The sequence below is a fragment of the Scylla paramamosain genome, chromosome 7 (assembly GCF_035594125.1).
Source record: "Scylla paramamosain isolate STU-SP2022 chromosome 7, ASM3559412v1, whole genome shotgun sequence".
NCBI classification, from domain to species: domain Eukaryota; kingdom Metazoa; phylum Arthropoda; class Malacostraca; order Decapoda; family Portunidae; genus Scylla; species Scylla paramamosain.
In genome coordinates, this window is record NC_087157.1 from 19403328 (window position 1) to 19424041 (window position 20714).

Sequence of the window (20714 nt, forward strand, 5' to 3'; positions counted from 1 at the left end):
TTATAAAGGCTACTGGAAAACTCACAAACATTTTCATATTTTGATTAATAACTACTATTTACATTTCTTACAACTCAAAATTTCTCACTCGCATTCATCTTCATTCAAAGTTATTAAGTGTTACCTTATATTTCTTCAACATATTCACTGATCAGCGCAGTCATCGTGCAAAACACAGACAATATGAAATGCTCAAACACAACAAATATTCAGTCGGCGCCATTAATGTTCAGTTAGAAAAACAAACATGATATCTGCAACACATCACTTACTATAAACATTCCATGACTGAGTAAATCTTCGTACATCATACACATCTGTCATAACAAACATAAAACATCAGTTAAACATCCTGCTCCTCCTTTAATAAGATCATTGATTTATAGACTGCATTACGCTTTCAAACTGCACTTACTTTCAAGTTATTCCGTCCATCTCGACCCCTCTCTGGTCAGGCCCTCTGGAACCTCTGGGTCTGTGTCTGCTACTCTCCGCAACTCTCCACTACTGAATTATTCCACTGTTACACGCTATAATATACAGTCGTTTGGGACTGCCTGTTTCTCTCAAAAAACTATCGTAATTTTCATAACATTTTACGTATCTACTATTCACATTGCTCATCTATGCATGTGATCCGCCCACAGGCGTGGTGCTTGATACAGAAGCCAGTCAGAGGGTAGGGGCAGTTTGGAGGCGGAGCGTTAAGTGGGCGTAGGCTGACTTGTCCTCCTTGGTGCCTCACGCCTCCTGGCCTACTTTCCCTTTCAAATCCTTTCTCTGCCTTGCCCCTGCTATCATTACCGTTAATCCTTCCTTGACCCAGGCTGCCTTCCCAGGTTGTATGGCCGTCTTCCTGTTGTGGAGTGCTTGGGTCCTGTGTCCTTGTTTGTGTTTCCTCGGTTTCCTCGATATCAAGTGCCAATTATCTTCCCTTTCCCGTGTAGTATGATCGTTTGTTATTCTCCATACTTCGTTCATCTTCTCCATTTCTTCTTTCTTTTTACTTATTCTACCTTCTTTTTCTTTCCTCTTCCTTATTGTTTTGTTTTGTTTTTTTCGTTTTTTCTTCTTCTTTTTTGACAGTACAATATATATTGTAGAGCGGGGTCACCAGAAATTCTAATTCTTCAAATTGGGTTAATGTAAGTAGTGGCGTTCCTCAATGTTCAATCTTAGGGCAGATCCTCTTCATAATATATATGAATGACATAGACGAAGGAATCAGAAGTAACTCTATCCTCCGTAAAGCTAAAACTAGTAATGTTAAATCCTTAGATCTGGTGTAATCTTTAAAGCAAAATGTGCAGTGTCCCTGCAATTACGTACTATCTATTTTGTAGAACATTATACATGCACGAATGTATGCAACTTTATCAATAGGTGATCAAATGAGTCGAATAAGAATGCAGTTATGGATCAAACTTATATGAAGGATTGATATTTATTTTCTGGCAACAGATGCACATTTAAGAAAAATTTGTGAATGTTTATACGAGTGTTTCTTTCAGCCTGTTGTATTCTCTTCTTGTTCACTGTTATGCCCACCTTGTCTGTATCTTCACTGTATTATGTTGATGTGCACACATAATGCCATTAACACTATTAACACATAAGATTATATTATTCAAAGAATTTGATGAACATAATTGTATGAATAAATGAAATAAAAGGGAAAAAAATGCATAAGTATTGGACTGAAAGAATTTAGTGAGCATTACTGCACCAATACATCTGGAGGGGCGCGTATTCATTGTGGTTGTAAAGCGTGAGGTAGGACAGACTATGTTAGGAAGTGTGCTAAAAACCAGTCGAAAGAGCAATGTTTGTAATAACTGTAGAGATCTTTACGAAGGTGGTCAAGCACGTGTCCAAGGCAAAAATAAATTAGAAGCCATCAGGGTCCTGCTTAGTAGACGTTATACTAAGGGACTGGCACCTTAGTAGGCCTTTTATTCTATTTTCTGTTGCCCTTGTCCAGTGAATAATTAATAAGAAATCCATTTATCTTTTGCATTCATGCGTTACGGTATAACTATTTTTCAATATCTACAGGAATGAAGCTGTTCCTTACTAAGACAAAACTAAAGGAATGGTAACGAAACCCCTACAGAAGATAAAGTGATGAAGGGATAAACTTTTCTTCAACATGCTAAGAAGTGAAACTATCCATTACTAAGACATAACTGAAGGAATGGTAACGAAACGCCTACAAAATGTAGTAATGAAGGAGTGAACAAAGAGGGAAATGAGAGAGTGTGTCCACGGAATGCCAGGAGCAGTGAAGAAGTGATTTCCAAGCCACTTGCCACTCCCGGAATGCCTGAGAGTGGCAGGGAAGCGATTGTAGGAGGGGCAAAGTGACAGAAAGTGGCAAGGAAGTGGCTGTGTGAATGACGGTGTGCCTGAGAGAATGAGTGACAGGGAGGAGGGGCGCGGGAGGGGAGAGGCGAAAACACAATGGCGTGCAAGAATTATGTGCTCAGATGATACACTTGCACACGTGAATTAATGTACTTATTTCGCTGAAGGCAACACATGGTAAGAGAGAGATGGTAATTGATACATGAAGATTACAAAACAATAACTAACGAAAAAAAAAAAAAGCGTAGTCTCATAAATTGTTACATTTACTTCTCGTCATACTACAATAGAACAATGAGATCGTAAAATGACTCATATTATTCTCTCATTGCATTTGACGCTGATCATTTCACGTTTCACATTGACTTATAGAAAGCAAATGAGTGATGAGACTAGCGCATATGACATTGACCAAAGGGAGAATGGCGAGAACTGTTCTTGGAAAGGGAGGGAGAGTGACAGAGGTTGACTGCTCATAACATGGGGATGAGAGGGACGATCCGGCCAGAAGATGACTGGTGGGACAAGCGATGGCGGTGCCGCGGACAGGGAAGGGACTAGTTAATCATGGAGTGGCAGGGGCGCTGATGTGACTGACCTGGAAAACCTCTCTCTTGCAATACATGAAGTTTGCTTTACGAAAAATTCGAAAAAAATATTGATGTTAATAAACCTTGATGGAAAGCAATCGTGTCACTAGAATCGACCTTTGATTTACCACAGGTGAGTGTTCCTGGGTTGGGAATAAAGAACATCAAAGCTGATTTACTCCCAAAGTCTGTGTGATTTCAAGCACTGGGTGAATGTATATTAATTGGGACAGGTGCCATTCAGGTGAAATCCCTACACATGGAGGAGGGACTGACAGCCTCGGCCAGTGACCCTCAGTCAGGAACCGCAGATTACTGCCAGGCCTGCCGCGCCAGTTTTAGTTTATCACATACTAGAAAAAAAAATCTCGTTTCTCTTTACTTTTTTATAGGCAATATTTGGCTTTATAGCAATAACTCAGTATGTTTATGCAATATATTTGTTTACCTATTTGTTCATTCACTTAGTAATTTGCTTGCTTTATTAATTTTCACATTTATTTACATCGTGGCGGGATGCTTTAACAAAACTATAGAAATTTTACAACTCCCTTCCTTTTTAGTGCGAATAAACGAATGCATATGATAATTTTCTTATTGGCGCTATCATTTATGACAAAAGAGTATAAAAAAAGCAACATTTAAACAGTATCACACCTTAATGGATAAAACATACAGCCTCTGAATTCTACTACTCTTCACACACACACACACACACACACACACACACACACACACACACACACACACACACACACAAAGACACGCACACGCACACGCACACAAAGAGGTAATGAGGAGCAGTTTCTCCAGCTATTGGCGTCGATGAAGATTTTGGTAAGTACATGTCGATTAGATGATGTCCTGTGACTCCTGCGTCATGGTAGTGCTGGGAAAGGAAAGGCTAAGGGGAGACTAACAAAACTGTGGTGTCAAACTTCCTGGATTATCAGCAGTTGTTGCTTGTCTGTCTGTTTGTTTTGGTTTACATGTGTATCTGTTTGTCTCTGTCTTTCTGTGTCTCTTTCCTTCTCTATCTTTCTTTCTGTTACTCTCTCTCTCTCTCTCTCTCTCTCTCTCTCTCTCTCTCTCTCTCTCTCTCTCTCTCTCTCTCTCTCTCTCTCTCTCTCTCTCTCTCTCTCTCTCTCTCTCTCTCTCTCGTGAAAATGACGCTAATTGCAAGGAGCGGCGCGTTACTTTTTCTCTGCCTATTTTTCCATGATTGCCAAGCGGAGTTCATCAGTGCAGGCTGGAAAATTTGAGCAACCGGTACTTTTTATTTTTATTCTTGTCTCAGTGCACAGTTTGAAACCCCTCTTCCAAAACTCGTACATCTGCTTTATTGATGCATTTCCCGGAGAGAGAGAGAGAGAGAGAGAGAGAGAGAGAGAGAGAGAGAGAGAGAGAGAGAGAGAGAGAGAGAGAGAGAGAGAGAGAGGAAGTAACGTTCCAACATTTTTTCTTCCACTGTTTACATTCACATACCTAACTATCTTTTATATATATACAATGTCTCGTAATAGTTGAAAGCCGCGGTCTCAGTGTTGCCTTCCCTTGTTACTTTATTTTGAGAATGTTGGAGTGCGTGGTAGTATTCTGTTTGTCTTGCAATGATAGTGTTGTCGAAAGGTGCCTCCTGTCATTGCCCTGCCAGAGTTCGCCAGTTTCAGTGCCAGTATTAGCACGTCGTTCCTTGTTCTTCACTGCAAGGGTGTTTTTCTTCAGTGAAGTGTTCTGTTTATTAGATAATGAGTTTGTTTCTTTTTTTTTTTATATGACAAAAAAATCATTTTTGGACAAAATTCGTGTGTGTAGTAGTAGTAGTAGTAGTAGTAGTAGTAGTAGTAGTAGTGGTAATAGTAGTAGTAGTAGTAGTAGCAGTAGTAGTAGTAGTTGTGGTAGTAGTAGTAGTAGTAGTAGTAGTAGTAGTAGTAGTAGTAGTAGTAGTAGTAGTTTATCGTTTGAGTTTGTTTTAAAGTAGGATCATTGTTCTTGGTACAGGACTAACTAATGTGTAATAATGGGAATCATTCTACAGAAGTATCTGCAACTGTAATTAATAGCTGTATTCAATTTATAGTCAATAAACTCATCTGCCTCTATCTGTGTGTGTGTGTGTGTGTGTGTGTGTGTGTGTGTGTGTGTGTGTGTGTGTGTGTGTGTGTGTGTGTGTGTGTGTGTGTGTGTGTGTGTGCGCTTTGTATATCGACTACTGGAGGACTTTTGTTATGTGTTGTAAGGAAGTCGTAAACGCGTCTCCAAGTCTCGAGTGAGCGGCGTTGGCTGGTGGCGGTGGGTGGGCGCTGCTTGCGTGTCATTTAGGCCAGTGATGAAGTGCGTCGCAGAGTCCTTGACAGCGCGCTCTCAGAATCTCCTTTATAATTTACTGCGTGTCATGGGCTCATTACCCTCCGTGATAACCGTAACTGGTAATTGTAGGTATGTTACGACCTTATAACAATGGTTCTCTAACGTCGGAAACCTAACTACAGCCTTCCAGGAGCCGTGCCTTCGTGATGGTGAAGATCTTGTAACTATTATCTCCTCATGACTGTCATCTAGAGATGTCTGACTGAATCCTGAAGCTGATTTGTGATAACTTCTGGCACGTTTTCCACTCCGCAGGCACAGGCGTGTGGCAGATAAAGCCGAGGAACAACACGGTGGAGGAAGGTCGTGCTGTCCGTCTAACTTGCCACATGGCCTCCTTACCCGTGGCCTCCTACATCTGGCTCAAAGACGATGCCGCACTGCCGGTAAACAAATCCAGGTGAGCTAAACTGACGTGCATTCTTTCTTTTGTGTGTTTGTGCAAAGTTCCTTTTTGGCGTTTTCTAATTGTGCACCGCCGGCTGTCAATTAGACTGAATGCTTTAAAGTGTGATTGATTGACTTGGTAGCAACGATTTTACAGCTGAGAAGTTGTAAATACCAAGTTTCGCCTTTTGTTCATCTTAAGACTTTAGTTGTAAGCGAGGCTGTTGTGGAGCGTTCATAGGCTTAATCATACACAATGCTTCCTCGGCCATAAGCCTTTAAATCTTTAGAACTTTCTCCTCTTACTTAAGTGTTTTTAGAATAGGAAATACATCGTTCTCATGTTAAAATGTAACGAAAGCAATGACTGTATACTGTAATAATTGTGGGCTCTGTTAACATCTGATGCCTGCTTTTTGCATCACCGCCATGAAACCGAAATAAACCCAGAAGATAGAAAGAGTACACAGAGCTTTTTGGTTTGTACCTCAGCTACATATTTCTTAAATAATGCTGATTCTGTAGCGTTCTTGACTCTCACTGACCTTTGTACTGCATCAACTACAATATGTAATAGTCTCATAGTCTCACAGAAGTTTTGAAAAGCTACGGGCATCAGTACTGTAGAGGTTCAGCGCAATCCGCTTCAGCAACATCAGGAACACAAAATAAAGTACCATAATCTGTAGAACATCGCGAAAGTTGCGTCATTATTCTCCACCAGAGGGAAGGTTACTCGTGTCGTGACCGAGATCTTCCACGGATTTGTACTATTGCATCCTTCCTACTTTACTTCTTTCTTCTTTCCTATTTTGTTTTCTTGTTTTCTCATTTTCTTCTTTTTTTCTGTTCTTAGTTAATGTAGTATTTTTATAGGGTTAGCACACTCGTAAAGTGCTTTCCTTTCTTGGGGGAGCGAAAGCGGACACCACTTCCATCCCCACCCCAGCTAGAGCAGCTGTCATGCAGTTTCGGAGGTTTTTAGCATTACATAAACGTGACTCTTTACATAACAATACATATTTATCTACAGAGCTGACGCCATAATCTCCTTTCTGATATTTATACCGTAATAATTGTTTCGCGCGCCTCATTGTAACCACGTATTTAATTCTGATGTTTGGTAGTTTCTGGTGTGTGTGTGTCGGCAGTGAATTAGTACTAGGGTGTTCGAAGTGCCACACTTAGTGTCTCGAAAACTCATTACTGGTTCGGTGTGAACCAGTAGTAGGGTCGTGCGAGGTCATGTAAGCGCGGCCAGCTGACACTTCTGGGAAGTTGTGCCGTGTTGTTCCAGTTGGTGCTTTTGAGGGTTGGACCTCCCTAGACTGTACTGATAAGTATACCGATACTTTCATTAATGTTGTGTCCTCAAAGTTAGCTGATACATTCAAACTATGGGTGCGTTGTGAGCAAGTGTCGGGTAGCTATGAGAGGTTAGCGGAACTGGCTATCTTGGAGAATTTTATGGCGAAAATTGACCTAGAGTTCCAGACTTACTGACTTTGCAGACAAGGGAGTTAGAACAGCCGCTCAAGCTGTTGTGTATGCTGATGACTGGTATCTGTTTCCTGGTCTAATAAAAAATAAAAGTAACTTTGTCTCCAAGACCGTTCCCAGCCCACTATGTAATTTCCCCCTCAAAGCTTCAAACAGAAAACCTGTAAGCCGAGTAAGTCTCCTTGTGTCTCACAACACAAATACACCACCACTCACATATCTCCACACGTTCCCTGACAAGCACATATTGTCACAGACTTGACCATAGATAGGTGATAGAAAAAAATCTGGTCGTGCAATCGATTCATTTTGCGTCTATTTTCTTCATTTCCTAACCCCGTCATCATAAGAGCCACCTATTTCTGATGAAAGATTATCTTCTCTTTCTCCCCCCTGAGACTATTGCTCTTTCAAGAAGGTTGTGAGAAGGAGGCTGTTGCTTCTTTGGAATCCACTGTTTCCGGAGGTGTGGTGCAGGCGGTTACAAGTGATATTGCCCCCTGATTATTCCTATTCTCCCTACTCTATTTTGGTGAAGGTCATTACTTCCCAGTACTCTGTAAAGATCCTACAAGATACTGCATCTTCGATCTCTCTATGAGTGAGACTTACCCATATTTGTTGTGGCAGTTCTGACTAAATCTTAATCAACTACATCACTTCAACTATTTCTTTGTTTTATACCTGTGGTCCCTCATGCTAATGATTCTTGTGATACTTCCGCCACGGTTGATGTCTCTTGCAATTCCAGTGATCTTTCAACCTCGACAGACGCCAGTGTCTCGTTGTCTCATCCCACCAAATTCTTTTAGAAGAAAACATAATTTTCTTCGTAATTTTGGAGTAACTTTTAATGTCTTCAGCTCTAATCTATAAATCGTGTAAGGTTTGTCGTCATCACCACCAGCGAGGGAGTGTAGCCCACCTTCTGTATTAGTGTTAAGAAGCGTGGTCCCGGAAATATCTACTAGCGCAGTCCTCGGGAGTAACTGAAGACAAGACATTATTTTTCAGCGGCAAATTATATCAAATTATATCACCATCAAGTTGAAAGAGGAGGGTAAATATCACCTAATTTTTCTTGGGCAAAACTAAGAATAGAAGAATGGAAAGCAGTCCAAAAAAGGATTTTGTTTTATAGGTTTTGTGTGTGAATGAAGACATGCGAACATTGACTTAACATTCCGAAGTTATGTAAAGAAATGTGTATATATTTTTGCAAGTTATAATCTCCACCCGTATTGTGATAAATTAATGCTAGCAATGCAGCTCTCTGCTGGTATATTACTATTAGTTTGTATAGTTGACAACACAGATAAAATCCGAATGCCGGTGGTGACGCTATACCCTAAATCGCCCACCGAACTGTACGCGAACTGGACCCTCGTGGAGTGCAAGACCAAATGTCCCATCATGCAGCAGAACATTCAGTGGAAGAGGAAAAGAAAACACTACCATCTGGAGGAGTTCTTGCAGCCAAACGTCACGGAGTACACCATTAATAGTAAGACTGTGTTGAAGCTTGATGACTTACTACTTGTGATGTCGACATTCAGATCATACTATTAACAGTTTATATAGACCTGACTTGGAGTGAGATCATATTATTATCAGTTTGTATAGAACCAATGGGGAGTGAGTCTTGCAGCCCCTTAGTCCTCATTAGGTGAGACAGATGTTTTGGACACCCCATACAAGTGCTCCTTAACATTCCAAGCTTATCTCGTAAAGCAGAGACAGTCCCCCACCTGGTGTAGTTGGCTTTGGTCTGCCTCTTCTTCTATCGACCATTTATTTTTCACACATCAAACACAAGCACACTTTTTGGCCTGTACTTCGCTAATTTTACATTTGCTGATTTTTTTTTTTTCTTTTTCTCATAATTACTGAAGATGTGTGTGTAGTTTTTCGTTGCACTTCATCATGTAGTCACAATTTTTAGACTTGCATTTGTACAATATTTGGAGGTAAAGTAAGCTCTTACACAGTTCGAATGTGTCTCTTTTTTTTTTTTTTTTTTTTAGTCCTTAACCATTCATGTCCATTGCTTTACAACTCAAGGTGCGAGCGAATGGTTAGAGTAACAATGGCTCCGTGCTTGTATCTAGCCAAAAATATATTTGAATTAATGTATAACAATGATGTACTCGTATCTACATGCAGGAAAGGGAAAGAATTGTCCTGCCACCCTCTCTATCTTCATGTCTCTCCTCTCTCGGGAGATAGTCATTGAATATGGAATGTTATCAGATATGAATGGTTTCAATTTACTGAAGAATCGATGTTATTTTTCGTTCTGGCAGATCTGCAGCCAAACAAATCTTACAAAGTGAGAGTCCTGTTGGCTACCAGTGCTGGCTACCCAGAACACATGATTCGGCTGCCCTGGTACACCGTCAGGATGCCACGCAGCAGCTCTGACTTGCCACGGGATAATGTCTTCCTCATCGTTCATCTCTCCACTTGCAGCCAGAGGCCCACCGAGGTCTTGGTGAGTGCCGTTGTTGAACAACAAACGCCCTCTCGAAGTGATAGCTTTCGTCTTCAATAGTGTGAAGAGGTGTACTTAAGCGGCTATTTAACAACACTGTCATAGTTAACGCTTCAAGTAAAATCTTCAGTTTCTTAGGAGCCTTTCCAGGATTCTGTGACTTGCACTCACTATTTCTACATTACCACATTAATGATACTCAGGATTTATGAATCTTATTTTTGCCACAGGTAAATTGGACGCTGGACGCCTCACTGCAGAAGGATCTTGCCAATTATCATGTGTTGTATAACACCTCCACCTCTGTCTGGCAAAAAGAACTCCCAACGACCGAAACTTCCCTAACACTCACAGATCTAGGTAACTGTGATAGAAATTAATGAAATCAGTGAAAGATAACAGTGCCCTTGTACATTTTTCTATATCCATGATAATTTGTTTGAATTTTCATATACTTAACTATACTGAACCGCTGCTATATGTGTCATGTCTCTTATCCTAAAGTTCCGAGAACGTGTTACGGCGTGAAGGTCCGAGCCACCTACAGCACCGGGCGAAACAGCACCGAGTCTTACCTGAAGACCATCTGCACACTGCCACAGCCTCCCCACATCCTCTCCCAACACTCCAACACCAACAGGATCAAAGTGAACAAGCTCAGGGTTAGTGTTTATTCCCAGTTCTTTTTACAATCTGTTTTATAACTCTTTCTGTGAAATATGTACGCCAATGTCTATCTATAAGACTGTCACATGATCAGCTGATCTTTATACTTATAGTCTAAATTGATAATTGAGGCTTTGTTTTATTAAGGTATATATATTTTTTTTAACTGCTACATCATCTCTATCATCATCACCACTATTATCATCATCATGACCACCAGCACTGCCGCTATCATCATCATCATCATCATCATCATCATCATCATCATCATCATCATCATCATTCCACCTTCCCTGCACTGGACAACTCCTGGGCATTACCGTAGCATTTACATATTAGTATCATGACCTAGTATCTCATCATGCATACTACTTCATATTGTTCAGTGTGACATTTAGCATTGCTCTTATATCAATTTTAAGTGTTTTTTTTTTTTTTTTTTTGGTCTAGAACACAAATCTTTTTTTTTTTTCACAGATCATTTTGTTCACAATATCAATTTTCATGTGTATCTTACATTTCCAAGGCCAAGAGGTCGAATTAGGCGGTAAACTTATGATAAAGCTTAATTTTCTGCATTAGATTTGAGGAACGAAAAAAAAAAAAAAAATGTGAGAAAAGTATTACCCTTCATGCTAAGTCCACCTTCCATCACAGACCAAGGTGCTGAACACTACCAGCATGCGCATCACCTGGAAACACACGCCGCGGAAGATCCAGGTCGACTTCTACACCATTAGGGTCGAGAACGTTGAATCAGACCCGAACAGCCAAACGGAAACACCCGAAGACAAGCGGAGTGAGGTGAAGGGGACGCATTTGGAGGCCGCGGGAAGAGGTCCTCGCAGCCCACAGCCGACGAAATACGAAGATTCCCGAGACACGGCTAATATAAAAATATGTACATTTGGTGACGTAAATATGTAACATGATGAATATATAGTTAGTTATGGTATCCAAACTGTGCTTCTCTCTCTCTGTGTGTGTGTGTGTGTGTGTGTGTGTGTGTTGATAAGGAGTCCCACACCATGACACACACACACACACACACACACACACACACACACACACACACACACACATACAAATCCCTGCAATCGCTCGCTAACACTGCACGCTATACGCTCCTACAGGACCATGAGGTCAAGCTGTACCGAGTCACCAACCGGAAGCTGACGGTGACGAGCCTGAAGCAGGACCACAACTACAAGGTCACCGTCACGGCCTCCACCACCACCCTCACAGGTCACTCCGCCACCACCTACGTCACTCCAGATGAAGGAGGTAAGCACCGCGATTTTAATGCTCAGGACACTGTTAGGAGTGTGGCTTTACTAAATAAAATGAAAAATTAATAAAAATAATAATAAAAACACCATCACCACCACCGCCACCACCACCACCACCAACAACAACAGCAATGATAAAATAAATATAAGTTTCATGTGAATAGAGTGAATTTATACAGTGCTCCTTTGTGTTATCTAAAAGTTTAACAAAAATTTAATGCCATTTTATTTGACTCATATAATGTGCATCATGTTTAGCATATTTAAGAAGCAAACCCCCCTGATGTCATCCATTGCTTGAGAACCATGAAAAATGTAAAACAATAAAAAAAAGCCTCTAAATCTCCATTCCCCATTCAGTTCCCACGGCGCCGCTGAACGTGACGTGGGTTCCTGCAAGCCCGAAAGATGCCGTTCTCACCTGGAGCCCTCCACGCCTCATCAACGGCCGTTTAGTGCACTACCTGGTGAAATTTTCTCACGATCAGTGTATCATTAAAATGATATGTTAACCATCTATTATTTATTTATACAATATATTTTTGTTATCTGTGTTAAAGAAAATGTAAGTTGTGTTTTGTTGGAATGGGAGAAGTTTGGTACGCTTCTTTGTGGTGTTTTGTTTCACCCACTACCTGTGAACATGGTCGGCCTGGCGGGTTGTCTAAGCCGGCCCACCAATGTACTGTGGGTTGTTGTGTTGGGTGGTCATCTGTGCTACAGGTTAGTTGTGTTTATTTATATACCTTGTGCTGTGAATTAGTATACTGTGGTGAAGATTACAAGCAAAGGATGTGTTTAGTAGCTAAGGTAATACAAGTGATATTATTGTTTGCCAGACGGAGAATGTAGGGACGCCCTGGACCTCGTGTCGGTTGGTGTGTTGGTTGGTCCTCCGTGCTACAGGTTAGTTGTGTTTATTTACCTGCCATGTGCTGTGATTAGTATAATTTGGTGAAGGTTACAAATAGAGGATGTATTAGTAAGATAGGGTAATGTACAAGGGATATATTGTTGCCAGACAGAGTTGTGAGGACGCCCTGGACTGGATGATAGTTGGGGTGACATGTCAGGTGTGCTACGGGGATTCGAAGAGCGTCAGTGTGGGCCACTGAAGTGAGTACATTATGGGAATTTATTGTGTATTATGAGTGATATACAAGTGAAGTTAGTTGGATTTTGTATACTGATTGTTGCTTTATTTTTATATTTGGGATATGATTGTAACGGATGTCAGAATCTCTACATGAAGTGTTATTTTCTTGGTACCATTGTGAGGGATTGAACTGGGTGTACTATGATATGTGGATGTGTATTGATTTGCCCATGTTTGCAGGTCGAAACACTTCAAGCAATAAACACCTGTTACGATTTGTGGTTTATTACACATTTGGAATCCCCAACATTTCGACTTCAACCACAATGGGCTGGCAAGAGGAGATGGAATTGTTAAAGAGGAAGAGGGCCATTGCCAAGGGGAAATTCACAAGAAAGGTGACCCTGCTGGATGAGGGTGTACGGGAAGGTGAGCCAGTATCAGTATTGAAGAATAACTATGAACAGATTTCTGAGGCCTTTCAACACCTAGAAGACAGTAATGATGTGATATTAAAATATGTGTGTGATAATAAATTAGAAGACAAGTTAGTTAAGGAGGCTGAAGAATACATGCTAGATTGTGAAAGAATCATGAAGAAAAGACTAACAGAAATTAGTAACATTGAAAACATACAGAACAGTGTCAAGCCTAAAGTGAAGATAAAGGCATTTGAGCCTCCTAAATTTGATGGGAATTTAAGAGAGTACCCTCGTTTTAAGGAGGACTTTAAAAATTTAGTCAAAAGTGTGTATGGTGAAGATGCGTATGCATTGAAAATGTGTCTCAGTGGTGATGCCCTTCAGACTGTCAGAGGTGCAGAAGGTAATTATGAAGAAATGTTTGAAAGGTTAGATGACAAGTTTGGAAATGCAAGAAAGGTGGTGGACTTGGTAATAAGTGACCTTAGGGCTTTGAAAAGGATCAATGAAGGTGATACCAAAGGATTTATAAGGATGGTGGATCAGGTGGAACAGTGTTGGCTAGATTTGAAAAAATATAAACTTGAATGAGGAACTTAATACTGCTAATGTAGTCAGTCATATTGAGAAGGTGTTGCCCACACTTCAGAAGAGGGAGTGGGTAATAAAGGCAGAAGAGGTATCTGCTACTAGTGATCTCTTTCCCACTTTATTGAAATTTCTGCAAAGGGAGAGAAAGGTATTGGAGTATATGAATTCTAGTGTCAGATCTACTGGCGGTGATAGAAGTTCAGTACATCATGTAAATAATTCAGCTGACAAGGTCATGGAGTCAGATCTGGTAATACTAATAAAACAGATGAAGGAAGAGCAACAACTAAAGAATAAAGAGTTAGAGTCATGTATTGTAAATTTGACGGAGATGGTGAAAGGTACCCACTTGAAGACTGGAAATAATGAGGGAGGATGCTGGATTCACAATTCCAGGAACCATGATACTCTTGATTGTTATAAATTTAAGAATCTCAGCAACAAGGAGAGGTTTGAGTTAGCTAGAAGCAATGGAATATGTTTTAAATGCTTAAAGGGATATCATCAGGCATGGAATTGTGTGATGTCAGGATCAGGGGTCAAGGTGTGTGTAACCGTCATCATCATCCACTGGTGCATTTTGAACAGGAAGAAGGTGCTAGTCATAATACAGTATCTGCAAACACTCTGAACACCTTATTGAATATCAGTACTGTGTACAGTAACACTCAACCTATAACAGTACTGTGGGATTCAGGTTCTGACATAACCTTGGTGACACACAGTATGGCAGAAAAACTAAGTTTGAAGGGCAAGGATGTGAATTTATCCATGATCAAGGTTGGCAATGTAATTGAACATCATTCTACCAAAGAATATTGCATACCACTGATTGATAGGACTGGGCATGTATGGGAAATTAATGCCATTGGTATAGAGGAAATATCTGCTAAAATCAATGAATTTGATGTGTCAGGAGTTAAGGAGTTATTTGTAGGAGTATCAAACCATGATATTAATCGCCCTTGTGGTGAGATTGACATGCTGATTGGGGCCAATTACAGTGAATTATTGCCTAAAGTTGTTCAGACTAATGAAGGTCTTCAATTGTTAGAGAATCCATTTGGGTTCAGTATACGTGGCAGACACAGCAAAATAACAGCCTCAGGGAGCACGACGAACCATGTGATTGTGAGAACTCACAAGGTGTCAAGCTCAATAAGCCTCAATGAGATCAAGGTAGAACCTACAGATAAACTTAAGTCACAATTAGATAAATTCTTTGCTTTAGAGGAGAGTGGGGTGCAGTGTGACACAAGATGCCTTAAATGCCTGTGTAAGGGTTGCCCTGTAAGTGACTGTGTCAATATTAAGGAAGAAAGGGAACTGAAATTGATTGAGGAGGGATTAGTATATCATGAAGAAGGGAAGTATTGGACAGCAAGCTATCCTTGGATAAGGGACCCGAGACATCTTAAGAACAGTGTAAAAGTGGCTGTGGCTAGATTAAAAACTACAGAAAATAGACTGAAAAAATTGGATATCCAGTATGCCCAGAGTTATCACAATGAAATCAAGGACATGGTGAAAAGGGGGGTAGCGAGACAATTAAGTGAAGAGGTAATGCAGTCATACAATGGCCCAATTCACTACATTTCCCATCATGAAGTATTGAAACCAGATTCTGCTTCAACACCTCTGCGTATTGTATTTAACTCATCTTCATCATACATGGGAAAAAAACTTAATGATTTTTGGGCAAAAGGACCAGTTGTTCTTAACAACATGATTGGAGTCTTGCTAAGATTTAGACAGGAAAGGGTTGCCATAACTGGTGATATATCAAAAATGTATCATTCTGTGAAAATCAACACACTGGACCAACACACACACCGATTTCTTTGGAGAGATTTAAACAGTAACAAACCACCTGATCACTATGCCCTGACCTCAGTGACTTTCGGGGATAGGCCGAGTGGGACCATAGCTGTGCTAGCATTAAGGCATACTAGTGAAAAATTTGGTAAGGGAGATCCTGAAGTTTATAACATAATTGTAAACAACACATATGTTGATGATATTCTCTATTCCATTGATACGGTAGAAAAGGCTTTTGATTTGATACAAAGAGCAGAACATGTAATATCTCATGGAAACTTTCATGTGAAGCATTGGATAGTAAGTGGGCAACATGAGAATCATAGTATCAACATCATGGAATCTGACAATGGAGTAATTTTAGTGGGTCAAAGAATATCAAAATGGTTAAAGGAAAACTGGAATCAAGATCACTTCATGTTGATACCAGCTAACCACCCAGTTACTAGACTGTATGTGTCCAGCTTACATAGTAGAGATCATGCAGGTATTGAAACCACCTTGGCCAAGTTACAGAGTAAGTTTTGGGTGCCGGGAGCCAGGAAATTAATAAAGTCAATTAAAGATAAATGTGTCATGTAGAAAACTCTCAAAACAAACTGAGAACCAGTGTATGGGTCAGGTGTTAGAAGAAAGAATGAAGCCAACTCCACCATTCTATCATACTGCTGTCAATTTGTTTGGACCATTCGATTAAGGACACTGTTAAAAGGAGAACTCATGGTAAGGTATATGGGGTAATATTCAACTGCTTAGTTACTAGGGCAGTTTATGTAGATTTGGCAAAAGGATATAGTGCAAGTGATTTCATGGCAACTTATCAAAGATTCATCTCAGTCAGGGGTGCACCCAGAATACTGTATTCTGACAGAGGGAGCCAGCTGATAGCAGCTGGAAAGAATATTGAAAGAATTGGAAAAAATGAAAGAGTTACTTGGAAATATAATAGACCTAGTGATGCACTGTGGTACAATGGTGCCAGTGAATCCCTTATCAAATCAGTGAAAAGAAATCTTTGTATTGCAATTGGGGATTCAGTATTAACTTTTGGTGAACTTCAGACAGCCTTATTTAATGTAGCCAGTATGATGAATGAAAGACCCATAGGGGTAAAACCTTGCTTTAATTTAGAACTTGGTAATTACCTCTGCCCTAATGATCTATTGCTTGGACGAGCTAGTGTAAAATGTCCACAGGGAATATATGAATCAGATGGAGACCATAAAAAAAGATTAGAGTTTATTCAGAAAATTGTTGAATCATTTTGGAGAAAATGGCAGAGAGATTTCTTTCCAACGATGGTAGTAAGACAAAAATGGCACACCAATAGGAGAAATGTAAGAGTGGGTGATGTGGTTTTAGTTCAAGATGCTAATGCAGTTATAAGAACCTGGAAATTAGCTCAAGTAATAAAGGCAGATCCAGGTCGTGATGGTGCTGTAAGAGATGTAGACTTAAGGTATAAGATAGTCAAGGAAGGTAAAGGATATGATGGGGTGACAGACAAAGTCATGAGTAGGTCAGTGCATAGGTTAATAGTGTTATTACCTAAGGAAGAACAAGAGTGATGATGAGCGTGTAGGATCATTATAGATATGATTTATCTATGTGTACCAAAGCATTCTATGTACTACCTGTGTATATTGTATGTTCACTTTGGTCGGGGTGGAGTGTATCATTAAAATGATATGTTAACCATCTATTATTTATTTATACAATATATTTTTGTTATCTGTGTTAAAGAAAATGTAAGTTGTGTTTTGTTGGAATGGGAGAAGTTTGGTACGCTTCTTTGTGGTGTTCTGTTACACCCACTACCTGTGAACATGGTCGGCCTGGCGGGTTGTCTAAGCCGGCCCACCAATGTACTGTGGGTGGTTGTGTTGGGTGGTCATCTGTGCTACAGGTTAGTTGTGTTTATTTATATACCTTGTGCTGTGAATTAGTATACTGTGGTGAAGATTACAAGCAAAGGATGTGTTTAGTAGCTAAGGTAATACAAGTGATATTATTGTTTGCCAGACGGAGAATGTAGGGACGCCCTGGACCTCGTGTCGGTTGGTGTGTTGGTTGGTCCTCCGTGCTACAGGTTAGTTGTGTTTATTTACCTGCCATGTGCTGTGATTAGTATAATTTGGTGAAGGTTACAAATAGAGGATGTATTAGTAAGATAGGGTAATGTACAAGGGATATATTGTTGCCAGACAGAGTTGTGAGGACGCCCTGGACTGGATGATAGTTGGGGTGACATGTCAGGTGTGCTACGGGGATTCGAAGAGCGTCAGTGTGGGCCACTGAAGTGAGTACATTATGGGAATTTATTGTGTATTATGAGTGATATACAAGTGAAGTTAGTTGGATTTTGTATACTGATTGTTGCTTTATTTTTATATTTGGGATATGATTGTAACGGATGTCAGAATCTCTACATGAAGTGTTATTTTCTTGGTACCATTGTGAGGGATTGAACTGGGTGTACTATGATATGTGGATGTGTATTGATTTGCCCATGTTTGCAGGTCGAAACACTTCAAGCAATAAACACCTGTTACGATTTGTGGTTTATTACACATTTGGAATCCCCAACAATCAGCAAGAGTGGCGCAACCAGACCGTCCCTCCTGACTCCACCACCACTCAGGTTAGTCCCGCAGCTCTCCACCGACGCCCACTCACTCCTCCAGGCCACCTCTCTATCCTCCATTACCTTCCGTCCATTTCGTTTTCCTTACATGAGAGTCACAGAAAATATTAAATAAATAAATGAATGAATTGAGAACTGATTGAACATAAAAGGAAGAAGAAAAATAATTAAAAGGAGTAGGACGAGGAGAAGGGGTGAAAGGAAAACAGAGGCAGGAAAGAAGTTATATATCAACAATGACCATTAAGTAGTGGCAACTGACCGCCTACTTCACGGCTACTCTCAGATCCAGGACTTGGTCTCCAATACCAATTACACGGTGCTCATTGCTGGGAGGACAGGGAAGGGCGTGGGCGCCTCAACCACTGTCTACATCTACATCCGGGCAACCCTGGAACCCGAACTGCACAGAAATACTGAGTGTAAGTCTGCTGAGCGCTCAACTTTGTGCTTACACTCATATTCCCCCTAAACTCTCTCTCTCTCTCTCTCTCTGTTTATCTATCTCGTTTTATCTGTCTCTATCTTTGTATCTAGCTGTCTACCTACCTATATATCTATCTAGCTATCTATCTATGTCTTTATCCGTATGTATGTGTGTGGGTGTGTGTGTGTTGGTAAGGGTGCCAACATAGCGCACTATTTACATTGTCAATTTATTCATGTTCATAATCTTACATGGAAATTCTGATTGTTCATTATTTTATCACTGTTTCCCTTAATTAAATAGCATATGTAGATATGCCTGTGTAACTTATGTGTTAAGTCGCTTCCGAGGCTGTGTGCCATGTACTAACTGCTTTCCCTTTCGTGTGTGTGCGTGCGCGCGCGCGCGCGTGTGTGTGTGTGTGTGTGTGTGTGTGTGTGTGTGTGTGTGTGTGGCAGCAGTGGCAGTGATCAGCGTGGTGTCCTTCCTGGTGATAGTAACCTGTGTTGTAGCAGTCTTGCTCTGCCTCAGGATCCTGCGCCTCAGAAACAACTCTCCATCAGTGTTTCAGGTGAGTGTCTTGTCCAGCTCAGTACCATTTGCGCTGCTGCTACTACTGCTGATGGTCATGATGCTGACGATGAGGAGATTAATCATAATGAACGTGCTGTATTTTTGGTTTGTTGCCTATGAATGAGATGTGAATTTGCTACAATACCAAAAAACTACCCATGAGTGATGCCTCCCCTAAGCAAGCATGATTTAAATGAATACTGAACTCAGGCACATTTTCGTCTATTAATAATTAGCTTTTGAGTGGAGGCAGATTCCAAAATAAACACTACAGAGTTCACTACAGCTGTTGATTCCCTTGCTGCCTTAATCTGCTTGTTGAGGATGAACCGGATGACCATAAACATGTGAATGGTGTGTGGTGGTGATGAAGTAGTAACTTTCAGGGTAATGGGACATGCCGCATGGTGTACGTCAATGGGGTAAAGTCCTCAGGCAGGGATCATGGAACAGAACCTGATGATTACAAGCCCATGCTAGCCACTCTACCTCCCGCCACACAGAACCAACACTGAGATACGAAGGTAAGGAAGCTTTAACCCTGCCAAAAGTAAGCCGAATGAGAGCGCATGAATCCTTAATGATGTTTTGTCCCTCTTCTTGAAACTTTTTTCGTACAGTGTAAACACCTGATAGATGTTAATTAGAAACCCAAGATATTCATCACCCCTAAAGAATTAATGACAAGTGTTAATGTTCTACAGGGAGGTCCTGGTTCGCATGACGATGGCATTGTGGCTGACAGCTTATTCGACCCCAGTGCAAAATGAACCAGGTAGCGTTTAGCTCTCACTCTTCTGCTGTTCCATACGAGTCACTCGACTAGGGGTGTGAGTGGTGCTTGATGCCACCCTTAACTTTCCCTTCACACCTCCAGGATGACGGGACAAGCGAGGGCATGGGTCCTTTGCGGGACGGTCTCAACCACCACAGGATGCTGGACATCTTGGACGACATTGACGATGTTGATGACGGCTCCAAGAGGTTGCTGCAGACCGTTTCCACAACACAAGCGGTATTTTTCAAGAATATGAAAGAATTCAACCTAAGGTCTATGTATAACTCCTCTCAGGTTGACCACCACTCCTCACCTGATGGCGCTGGGGTGGCCCCAGCAGTTTCCTCCTAGAATTGCATTCACGGGTGAAGGCACGGGTTTAGAGAGTACGAGTTGGGGGTTTGAGGAACCCCATCCAAGTAAGAAATAAATGTATATTGGGAGGGAGTTTAACTTGTGGCATGAGATTAAGATTAATACTTAACTTTGGTCAGAATTTACTTGTTGATACTAATACGAGACAGGTTCTGGACCTGGCCATCCCGATGCCACACCAAGTATTGCCCACCATCATGTGTCCGCACTTCGTGTGATGAAAGTAATCCACTGAAATGAATTTTATCAACTGACAAAATGAAATGGGACTGAATTATATATATATATATATATATATATATATATATATATATATATATATATATATATATA

General features: G+C 40.7%; 2 protein-coding genes across 8 annotated transcripts in view; both read left to right on the plus strand.

Annotated features, from left to right (window-relative positions):
• LOC135102190 (uncharacterized) overlaps nt 1-12170 on the plus strand; it is a 59270-nt gene extending 47100 nt beyond the window's left edge. For 2 of the 6 annotated variants that reach the window (XM_064007012.1, XM_064007014.1), the window contains exons 2-9: nt 5580-5724; nt 8515-8715; nt 9515-9702; nt 9933-10062; nt 10207-10364; nt 11026-11265; nt 11502-11652; nt 12018-12170. In XM_064007012.1, coding sequence (XP_063863082.1) covers nt 8538-8715; nt 9515-9702; nt 9933-10062; nt 10207-10364; nt 11026-11265; nt 11502-11652; nt 12018-12169 — 1197 coding nt within the window. In that variant the 5' untranslated portion in view covers nt 5580-5724; nt 8515-8537 and the 3' untranslated portion in view covers nt 12170. Of the gene's footprint in view, nt 1-5579; nt 5725-7969; nt 8272-8514; nt 8716-9514; nt 9703-9932; nt 10063-10206; nt 10365-11025; nt 11266-11501; nt 11653-12017 lie in introns of those variants that run through there. The other 4 variants (XM_064007013.1, XM_064007015.1, XM_064007016.1 and 1 more) reach the window with 4 other exon arrangements.
• Nucleotides 12171-12182: 12 nt separating this feature from the next.
• On the plus strand, nt 12183-17282 carry LOC135102189 (uncharacterized). Of its 2 annotated transcripts, none has more exons than XM_064007010.1 (4): nt 12183-12380; nt 12497-12563; nt 12679-12773; nt 12994-17282. In XM_064007010.1, the coding sequence occupies exon 4, from the start codon at nt 14253-14255 to the stop codon at nt 16164-16166; it is 1914 nt and encodes a 637-aa protein (XP_063863080.1). In that variant the 5' UTR covers nt 12183-12380; nt 12497-12563; nt 12679-12773; nt 12994-14252; the 3' UTR covers nt 16167-17282. The 2 variants fall into 2 exon arrangements, with proteins under 2 accessions (XP_063863080.1, XP_063863081.1); XM_064007011.1 differs by having other exon boundaries at nt 12683-12773.
• The last annotated feature ends 3432 nt before the right edge of the window (nt 17283-20714 follow it).

Bases quoted from the DNA above. Each gene is read 5' to 3' on its own strand.
- LOC135102189 (XM_064007010.1), top strand. From the start codon at position 14,253: ATGCTTAAAGGGATATCATCAGGCATGGAATTGTGTGATGTCAGGATC.